The sequence below is a fragment of the Vipera ursinii genome (assembly GCF_947247035.1).
Source record: "Vipera ursinii genome assembly, chromosome: 10".
In the NCBI taxonomy this organism is placed as follows: domain Eukaryota; kingdom Metazoa; phylum Chordata; class Lepidosauria; order Squamata; family Viperidae; genus Vipera; species Vipera ursinii.
In genome coordinates this window covers 8258794-8268923 of record NC_139520.1, presented here as the reverse complement: position 1 = coordinate 8268923, position 10130 = coordinate 8258794, and the positions used below count along the sequence as shown (strand labels likewise).

Below are 10130 nucleotides of genomic sequence, written 5' to 3'. Positions count from 1 at the left end.
ATAGTCTCAGTGCCCCAATGACAATGGGTATCACTGTTACACGTTTCATCCATAATCGCGCAGTTTCGATGGCCAGGTCGCGGTATTTCGTAATTTTTTTTTCAGTTCTTTTTCTTTGACTCTGGCAATTATTATTAGTATTAACTATTATTATCATTATTATTATTATTATGTTCAAAGTTACAACGGTAATGGAAAAAGTGATTTATGACTGTTTTTCAGTTACAACCGTTGCAGCATGCCCACAGCCACGTGATCAGAGTTCAGACACTGGGCAACTGACTCATATTTATGACCCTTCCGACAAGCAAAGTCTATGGGGGAAGCCAGATTCATTTGAACAACCATTACTAACTTAACAATTATCTCACTTAGCAACAGAAATTGTGGTTGTAAATCTGTGGTTGTAAACACCTATGTGGAGGTGCTAAGATTGACTTTCAAACTTTCCCAAAAACTACAAGGTAAAATACACAACCTGAGTCTTACCCACCACTTAACTATGAATCCCACGAAGAGACTACAGCGGGAACAACAAACACACTTGGTAAAGTCAGGATTTTTTATTAACTTCTGCTATCTTATCTGCTGCAAGGCAGGAAAGATTAGCTGGAGGTCTCCACGCCTCCAGCCCAGCACTTGCCCTTTCGAGCCATCTAATCTTTGAGGACTTTCACTAATGCCAAAGGCAGCAGGAGAGCTTCTGGTAGATGACCAAAAACCGACTGAAAACGGGCCCGGGGGGTGTGTGTGTGTGGAAAGCTGGCGGAAAAAAGAAAAGGAAGAAAATCTGTACAAATAAAAAAAGCAGAAGTTGCGTGGCGGAATTAAGGCTGTTGCACCATTTTCCAGATCTATCTTATCAACCTTTCCGGGTTCATTTCAGGAACGAAGGTCACTCTGCCCAAGAAGGAATTACGGACTTCAAACCTTGGCATTAATATTCATCAGAATGGAGGGGAGAAAAGTCGAAACTACTCCCGATGCTGCCTAGAAAGAGAAGCGGAGAAACCTTTTGATTTACAGACATTTGTGGAGCGCATATTTGAAGAAAGGCAGTGTTTTTTCTTTTTTTTCTCTCCCCCTTGAAAATTTCCTCAACCAGCCGCCGCGCCAACTTCTCTTTCGGCTGGTGATTTGGGACAATCTAGACCAGAGAAAGTAGCCGGTGCTGGCTTAGCTATTCCTCAATGGATTTGATGTATTTTTCATACGCCTCTTCAGTCAAGAGATCGTCCAGTTCAGAAGGATTATCCACAGTCATTTTGATAAGCCAACCTGTGAGCAAAAAACAAAAAAACAAATCAGGGGTTGTTGTTTTTTTTTTAAAAAAAAAAACCCACCACAAAACACCAGGTCTCCTGTAGTTCGAGTAAATGCTACTCTTAGGCCCAGTGGCTTTCTCATCTTAAACTTTACAAATTGTTGTTGCTGTTGTTCAGTCACTAAGTCAGGTCCGACTCTTTCCGACCCCATGGACTATACAGTAGGCCAGGTCTCCTGTCCTCCACTGTCTCCCGAAGTTTGCCCAAATTCACGTTCATTGTAAATCAAGAAACTATCTGTAGTAAGTCGCAGATATTATTGCATTGTTATGATTAAAGCAATTCCTGTGCAGGTTTTAACCAAGCTAAACCAAGGGAAATCGGAGAGCTGCTTTTCTGGTTGCAAACTGCCAAATCTTTGAAAGCGAGGTTGAAAGTTTGCACATGTTCAGTCGTTAGGTCAGAACTGAAGAAGCTTCTTGGATGAGAAGCGAAACGTCTTCAAGGAAAAGCAAAGAAAGTCCAGTTGCCTCTTGAAAAAACACCTTGGTCCTGGATAACTGAGAACCTCCACAGACACATCTTTCCTTTCTCACATGTATTGTTTGGGATTGTTGTTCAGTCACTAAGCTGTGTCTGACTCTGCAACTCCATGGACCGTAGCCTGCTCCCCTGTCCTTCCCTGTCTGCTGGAGTTTGCCCAAATTCAACTTCATTGCATGAAGGACACTATCTAACCATCTCCTGCTCTGCCAATCTCCTTCTTCTTTTGCCTTCCATCTTCCCCAACATCAGGGTCTTTCTCAAGGAATCCTCTCTTCTCATTTGGTGGCCAAAGTATTTAAGCTTCAGCTTCAGGATCTCTCCTTCCAAAGAACTTTACAGAGAATCCTCACTTAACAACCACTTGCTAGCGACCGAAGTTACAACTGACTTCCCCAGAGCTAATTGCAACCCAATTTCAAAGTTTCTACAACTATATACGCACACCCTGCAGTTATGTGATCGCATTTGGGGTTACTTAGCCAACTAGCCTGCGTTGATGGCTCTTTGCAGCATCCCGTGGTCATGTGGCTGCAATTTTTGGCATTTTTGTTTGCCAGTTTCCAGTATTTACTTCCAATTTAGGGCAAAACCCCCCCACCGATCGGGGGGAAATGAGTTTGGTTAACAATTACTACAAAAAGGTTGCACAATCAGTCATGGTCACACGGTGACCCACTTAATGGCCACCATGACTTACAACTTACCGTTGTAAGTTGAGGACTACCTGTAAGGCTTATCCCACAGTGCTCTGCTGGATAGGTTCCAACAGTGTCGTTGTGATATTAAGCAAACTCCCAATGACCTCCCACCGTGACCGGATGTAACCGACCCATCACAAGACCCACCACAAGCCCCTCACCGATGACTCACACCCGACCCATCACGGACCCTCACTTGACACACCCACACCCCAAGCCCTTACACACAGAAGAACACTGACATCCCCTCAACTCCGCTGAAGAGGTTACCTAGCCTGAAAACCAACCCCTCAAGCTCGGAGAACAAACGGTCACCCTCATCCTAACCCCGAACTGCAGATATTTGCCACTGTTGCGAATTCTGCAAACCAGGAACTTTAGGGAAATGGGGGTTCCTTCTCTTACCATCTTGGTAACAAGATTTGTTGACCAGGCCAGGATTATCAGCCAGGGCAGTGTTAATGTCTGTGACTTCTCCCGTGATGGGAGAGTAAATTTCACTGGCAGCCTTCACACTTTCCAAGGCTCCAAATTCATCTGGAACATTAAATGGGAGAAAGCAATTGGTACAGGAATCCCAAAACAAGAATTTCCATTTGTACGACATGTCAGGTTGAAGGTGGCTGCTGGATTGATGGCAGATCCTACATTCCCCTCCCTCCCCCCCCCCATCCTGGTTTTCTGCTTTCTATCTGTCCATCCTCCTCCTCCTCCTCCTCCTCCTCCTCCTCCTCCTCCTCTTTTGGTAATCATATAGTTGTATTTCTCATTGTGTTATCTTTCATTGTTTGTTCATTGTTCTATTCTCTTCTGTTCTGTTCACGCTCTTCCCCCCCCCATCCTTTTTATTGTTCCAAGCCATCCAAAGTAGCCCCAGGGTGGCAAATAAATAAATAACAGGCAAAAATGCCAAGTCCAGCCTGAACATCTGGCTGTATAATAAACAATGGGCACCTTGACTGCAATCCCAAAACACCTGGAGCACCACTTGAACACCTTCAGCATCAACAAATTTATGACCCGCCAATTGGAAAAGGCAGATTTACTCAGGCATCTGAAACACCACCAAACATCCACATCGGCCTATTCCCAGGTCCTTGGGAAGGACTCCACAGGTGGACAAAAATGCGAACATCTGGCTAATGGTGCAAGAAATCATAACAATAACAGCAGCTGTAAATCTGCAGCCGTGCAAGCAATCTAGCTGAGCTTGTCCTATCAATAGAAGCTGGTAGTAGCAGAGTGTTGACCCTCTACCTGGAAAAGGTTTAAAGCTGCATATATTTGGGGGATTGGAGGGCACACACAGCCTTGCTAAATCAGGAAAGAACTCCACATGTAATTTTATTCTTCAAAGACCTTTTGCTAGGTTTTCATGAAGCAGCTACCATTTTGGAAACGGCAGTCCTTCAAAACTTGTTTTCTGCCTGGCATCTTGTAGGGCAAGGAGCTGGGGGCAGGGTGGGAATAGGTCTGCTCTTCAGAGGAGAGAAAAAGAAATCTTTTGGCCACACCTGCATCCTTTAAAAAAAAACATACTTAAAAGTAACTTTATTCACCCAACGATGACATTGCTGCTTAATTAGCGTTTTACTTTTGGGAGAGGCAAGGTTTTCTTTTTAAACACTACAAAAACCGCTCACCTTGTTTGTTCAGCTTCGTTCCAATTTCTGGAAGACTGCAATAAACAACATCCCCTAAGGCTTCCTGAAATGAAAAGTTCCTGCATCAGCAATGACTTAAGAGAAGTGGATACCGGCGGTAGAAAATTTGAGCATTTCGTGGTGGAATGTAAGCAGGAAAGAAGTCCACGCACCTCCCACTTTTTTGCAACGTGGACAAGGAAGCCCAACACCTGGCTCCAAATAGGAGACGCTTTCTTGCACTCCTCACATTGTCCTTAAGAAAGAGAGCCAGTTGGGAGCCAGTTTGGTTTAATGGTTAAGGCTCCAGGCTGGAGAGGAGGAGACGGTGAGTTCGAGTCGTGTCTTAGCCACCAAAGCCTGCTGAGTGACTTTGGGCCAGTCGCCAGGAGACTGTGAGTTCAAGTTCCATCTTAGCCTTGAAAGCCAACTGGGTGACTTTGGGTCAGTCACTCTCTCTCAGCCCAACCCACCTCACAGGGTTGTTGTTGTTGTGGGGCAAATAGGAGGAGGAAGGTGTGTTGGCTACGTTTGGCACCCTGAGTCATTTGTAAAAATAATTAACGTGGGATAGAAACAAACCAACGAATGCATGAAGTCTGGAAACAGCCTTCAGAACTGCAACTTGCAGAATTCTTCACCAATCTAGTGGCCCCCAGCAGAGGTTGTTGGGAGCAAGCAGAAAGTGTGATGTTGTTCACAAATATAAGAACAGCCACTGCCACTCAGAAAGGGTTTATTTATTTATTTATTTAGTTAGTTACATTTATAGTGGGTTGCTGACCCACTTGGACAATGTCAGCTTGACTTTGAAAAGCCGACATAACAAAACAGCCTTTGCTTCTCTCCTGGTGAAGTCACCACTTTATCAAATATCCAGAAGAGGAACCACAGGATGTGCCTCGGCTGCATGAACCCCCTGAAACGTATCTTTCGCACCTCCCAGATCCTCACTCCTTTGGCCAAAATTGTCAGAAATGAACAGCGCCACTGTCGCCAGTTTAAAAATGAAAGCATATCAAAACATCTGCCCTGAAAACCCTAAAATGAGATTTGGGGGAAATATGTAGGATGTCTTGGCCCAATCCTATTCTGGGTCGTTGTTCAGCCAATTGAAGCCTTCATCCTCTCCACAAAAACGTTAAGTGCAGGTAGCCCTTGACGTACGGCCACAATTGAGCCCCACATTTCTATTGCTAAGTGAGACATTGGTTAAGTGAATTTTGCCCCATTTGACGACCCTTCTTGCCATAGTTGTTAAGTGAATCGCTGCAGTGGTTAAGCTGGTGAAACGGCTGTTAAGTGAATCTGGCTTCCCCCTTGACTTTGCTTGTCGGAAGGTCGCAAAAGGGGATCGCATGATCCTGGGACGCTGCAACCGTCATAAAAATATGAATCAGCTGCCAAACGTCTGAATTTTGATCACGTCACCACGGGGAGGCTGCAACGGTCGTGAGTAGGAAAAACAGTTTTTTCAGTGCTGTTGCAACTTTGAACGGTCCCTAAACGAACTGTTGTAAGTCAAGGACTACATATATTGCTCCTGGTAATCTAAAGTCGGCCTGGTCCTTTCTTACATTATGAATGGATTTTCTGCAACGAACCAAAGAGAAATTAGGAGAAACACTGAGGCATATTATTTCCCCTCAGCTTCTACGTTTCTTGGGATGAGGCCAAGCCAGTGAGGCAGGAAGAGGGCAGAGCCGGGGCTGTCAGTCACGTTTTCCAGGCAGGCTATGAGGTCCAAGTCCACAAACTGGCTTTGTAGGCAGAAATGGCCGTTAGGACAATCGAGAAATCAAAGAGCAAGGCCAACCGACAATGCCAAGAGCCAGGGAGGGTTACAAACAGTACCTGTGCAAAGTTGCTAATTCCTATCGTTCCGATACCGTTTTCAACGGCGATCCATTCGTGCTTGTCTGTAAATCGATGAGCTTAAAAACAAAACAAAACAAATGGGTCAATTTTAAGGCTCTGTATTTGCACATCCCTTTGCAATCCTACTTACGTTCTTCTAGTATGAACCCCCAAAACTGAATCTTGAGCTAGGAAACCCCTTTTTATGTAAGGCGTAAAGCGGTAAATCCTATTTAAGAATTATTTTTTTTATGTGTTTGTACCTGCTTAGGTTATACTTCAGTGCTTTTCCCTGTCTGATCAGTCAAACTTTGTCAAAACTTTCCACCTGTGCTGGACCCGGCTTTTGGTTTCTTCATTACTCATAATATTATTCACCTTCTGCAGGTACAAAAGTTATTTCCATACTTGCTTCATTATTATACATTATGATGATGAATATTATTGTTAATGTGCAAAGGGCTAGCTCCTTGAGAAGGCTCAAATGCTGGTAAAGGTGGAGAGAAACGAAATAACCAGCAGCAAGGTGGATGGATTTGATTACAGCAGTGAAGGGAACACCATGGAAAGAGATGAAGGATCGGGTGGGGGGGGGAGATCATCTTGGAGGAGACCCCAATCTCACTAACATTTCCAGAAAGGCTTGAAGGCATCAGGTCTGGGAGCCAGTAGAATTATGGTAGGTATGACATGGATGCACTGTTTCTCATGTAGGGGCTGTACTCTCCCAGATTATTTTAATTATTTTTAATGTTTGTCTTGGGGCTTGGTTATTTCTATTTGTTTATTGTTTTGACTGTATGAGTTGCCCAGTGTGAGTATACACAACCACATATGTGAGATGGGGGCTAAGAAATTAACTATGAGGTGGCTATAAGTTAAAACTGAACCGGTGGCAAAGAATCGATCTGTTTGTAAAACCTGTCAAATATTATTCAAAGGCACACATTTCACTCATATCCAACCTAATAGTAGAAAGGGATAAGGTAAAGGTAAAGGTAAAGGTTCCCCCGCACATGCGTGCTAGTCATCTCCAACTCTAGGGGCCGGTACTCATCTCCGTTTCAAAGCCGAAGAGCCAGCGCTTGTCCAAGGACGTCTCCGTGGTCACGTGGCCGGCATGACTAGACGCCAAAGGCCCACGGAACGCTGTTACCTTCCCACCGTAGTGGTCCCTATTTTTCTACTTGCATTTTTACGTGTTTTCGAACTGCTAGGTTGGCAGAAGCTGGGACGAGTAACAGGCGCTCACTCTGTTACGCGGCACTCGGGATTTGACCCGCCAAACTGCCGACCTTCCAATCGACAAGCTCAGCGTCTTAACCCACTGAGCCACCGTGTCCCTTAAGAAAGGGATAAATAAGGCGCTAAATAATAGAAAGCAAGCAAGCAAGCAGATATTTTGTTCTCCTATCACACTCCCAACCAATACTTTTTTCTTTACTGTCCTGCCCTCCTTTTTTCTTCTTTTCTTTTCTTTTCTTTTGCACTATTTCCTTTCCAGATGATACAATTCCACAACTACTGAGCACATTCAGTTCTCTCTGGACCAATTTGCAGGAGATACCATGGGCATCCCTGGTTGCATTTTATTACAAAAAAAATATGAATATAGCTATCTTGCTAACCCACACAATATGTTTGTCTTTACAGAATCACAGAGTTGAGAGGGGCCATTTTGGTTTGATGAAGGCCAACCTCATCAAGGCTGGAATTCAATTGAAATCATCCCTAAAAAACTGCAATCCAACCTCCATTTAAACCTGTGCACTTCCCTTAAGTAATGGTTGGAAGACCTGAAAGAACCAGGTTAGGGACAAATCATCATGCAGATTATCTAGGTCAGAGGTCCCCAAACTTTTGGGCACCAGGAACCTGTTCCACAGAGAGAGGTTTTTCCACGGACCGGAGGGTGTGTGGTTTTGTGTGCTGCCGGCATCTCATGGATGGGGTTTTGCTTGTTTTGTGCGGCTCAGTCGCTGGCATGCCATGGCCCAGTACTGGTCCATGGACCGGGGGTTGGGGACCCCTGATCTAGGTGATTGCTAGGAGTCAACAGCAACTTGATGGTCCATAATCACTATCAAATTGGCCTTATTCCTGGGAACGTTTTCCAAACTTTGCAATAGGAAACTCCCTTCAGAACGTGGTAAGTCCTAGCAAGTCTTCTCCCACGACTCACAGCTAAAAGTTAAATATTTCCAATTCTCTTGTCTCTTTTACTTTAATCCCACGTTACTGGACGCACCATTGAAAGCAGGACCAAAGAAGTGCAAAGATGGTCTATAGACCTAGATCTTGCACAAGAGCATTGCTTACAAAACCCAGTTAATGCCTCAGGGTCCACAACCAGCCCCCCCCCCTTTTTTTTTTTTTGCTTTTCAACAATCCCATGCGATACTTTGAAATCCCACGGCATGCCAGTGCCATAAATCCAAAGAAAGTAATTCTTTACAGTTGGATTAAATCGTTAGCCCGCCTTTAATACTTTATAAACAGCTCGGGGCTGCAAACATCCCTAATACCACTTTCTCCTCCTATTTTCCCCACTGCCACCACCACCACCACCACCACAACAACAACCCTGTGAGGTGGGGTTGGGCTGAGAGAAAGGGACTCGCCCCAAGTCACCCAGCCCAATTTCTCCAACCAGGTCTCCGCACCCGTGCAGGATGAGGGGCAGCCTGGAATCCAGAGTTTACCTATTGGAAATTGGGGGTGGGGGTGGGGGGGTCGGAAACGCACTGAACAACGCACCTCCGTGGAAAGGTTTGGCGGCTTGAAAGCCTACTCAAAATGTACACCCGCTCTGCATCAGAAACTCAGCCTCGACTGGAAAGGCAGGCTCGATAGCGCTCCGCGGTTCGTTTGTTTCGTACGGCGGGCCTGTCCAGGAAACCGACCGCCTGGGCGCGCTGGCCCACGCGTGAAAGCCAAGGGCCTCGGCTTCCAGGAAGCGGGCTCCGCTTCGGATTCACGCCAAGCCTGATCCGACTCCTGGCATCCCCCCCCCCCCGCCACCCCGCCAAGCGTGCAAATCAGGCGGCACCGAGCGGAGCCGCAGCAGCCGCGCCCCGGGGCGCCCCACCTGCCCGGCTGCGGGTCCCTGGCTCCGACTCAGCGCCTGCTCTGCAGCCGTGCGGGGCCTCCGGCTAAGCGCCCCGGCGCTCGGGCCTTGGGGAGGGGCGATCCCCGGGCAAGGCTGGATCCGGAGCAGAGCCAGTAGGGCGGCCGGCCGGGCGGGCTGGCTGCTTCCCGCCGCGCTCCGGCGCCCGCCTCTCCTTGCAATGGCGCAGGAGGGCTCCGCTTCCCCGGCCGCCACTCACCGGCCAGCAGCAAGGCGGGGCTGGTGCAGAGCCGCCGGGCCTCGGGGCTGCTCCGGGCGCCGCTGCTGGGCCAACAAGCCAGCCAGGACCCGCCGGGCCGGAAGGATCCGCGCGGCCCGGCCGCCGCGCCAAGCCCGACCCTCCGCAGCGCTCGCCAAGCCGCCGTCGTCGTCGCCGCCGCCACTGCCATCGCGGGGCCGCTCCGCGGAGAGGCGGGCCGGGCCGGAGGGCAAAAGCAGCCGGGCAAGAGGAGGGGAGGGAAGAGGCGGGCCTTCCCGGCCCGAGGGGGCCTGGCCGGGCGAAGGGAAGGGGTGCCGCGCCGGGCGGAGTCGCTGCGCGCCGCGGCGGAGAGCTTTCCTGCCCTCCCTTCTCCTTTGCCCCGCGCGGCGCGCTCTGGAGTGGAGGGACTACAATTCCCCTCTTCCCCGGCCTGCATAGGGGAAGAATCTGGGGAGCAGCTGTGGAGGGGGGGGAGGTTGGAGAAAAGTGCCAGGATTGAACCCACCGGAGAGGTTTTCTGCTGGGTGCACACACAGAGAGAGAGAGGGAGGGAGGGAGAGAGAGAGAGAGAGAGAGCTGCAAAACTGGGAAAGCTCCTTTTTGGGGTGGGGGTGGGGGTGGGATGGCGACCCCCCAGCCGGCCTTCCCTGAGCTCAGCGAGGAAGCTGGACAGAGTCAGATCTGGTTAGTGGACCAGGATGGAAAGCTCAGCAAGCAGGTTGTGGAGTTGGCCAGAAACCTGGGAGGGTTAAAAAGGTAAAGGTTCTCGGCACACGTGTGCTAGTCGTTTCCAAC

General features: G+C 48.1%; 1 protein-coding gene across 1 annotated transcript; it reads right to left on the bottom strand.

Annotated features, from left to right (window-relative positions):
• Nucleotides 1-543: 543 nt before the first annotated feature.
• GCSH (glycine cleavage system protein H) lies at nucleotides 544-9636 on the bottom strand. Its single transcript, XM_083370628.1, has 5 exons — nucleotides 9336-9636; nucleotides 6007-6086; nucleotides 4153-4216; nucleotides 2915-3046; nucleotides 544-1278 (listed from the first exon to the last, which is right to left on the bottom strand). The coding sequence occupies exons 1-5, from the start codon at nucleotides 9523-9525 to the stop codon at nucleotides 1181-1183; spliced, it is 564 nt and encodes a 187-aa protein (XP_083226754.1). The 5' UTR covers nucleotides 9526-9636; the 3' UTR covers nucleotides 544-1180.
• Between the last annotated feature and the right edge of the window lie 494 nt (nucleotides 9637-10130).

Excerpts from the sequence above, each read along its gene's own strand:
- GCSH (XM_083370628.1), bottom strand. The coding sequence starts at position 9,525 with ATGGCAGTGGCGGCGGCGACGACGACGGCGGCTTGGCGAGCGCTGCGG. Across the intron at positions 3,047-4,152 it reads AACGAAGCTGAACAAACAAG|ATGAATTTGGAGCCTTGGAA; the intron begins GTGAGCGGTTTT and ends TTAATGTTCCAG. Across the intron at positions 1,279-2,914 it reads CAAATCTTGTTACCAAGATG|GTTGGCTTATCAAAATGACT; the intron begins GTAAGAGAAGGA and ends TTTTGCTCACAG.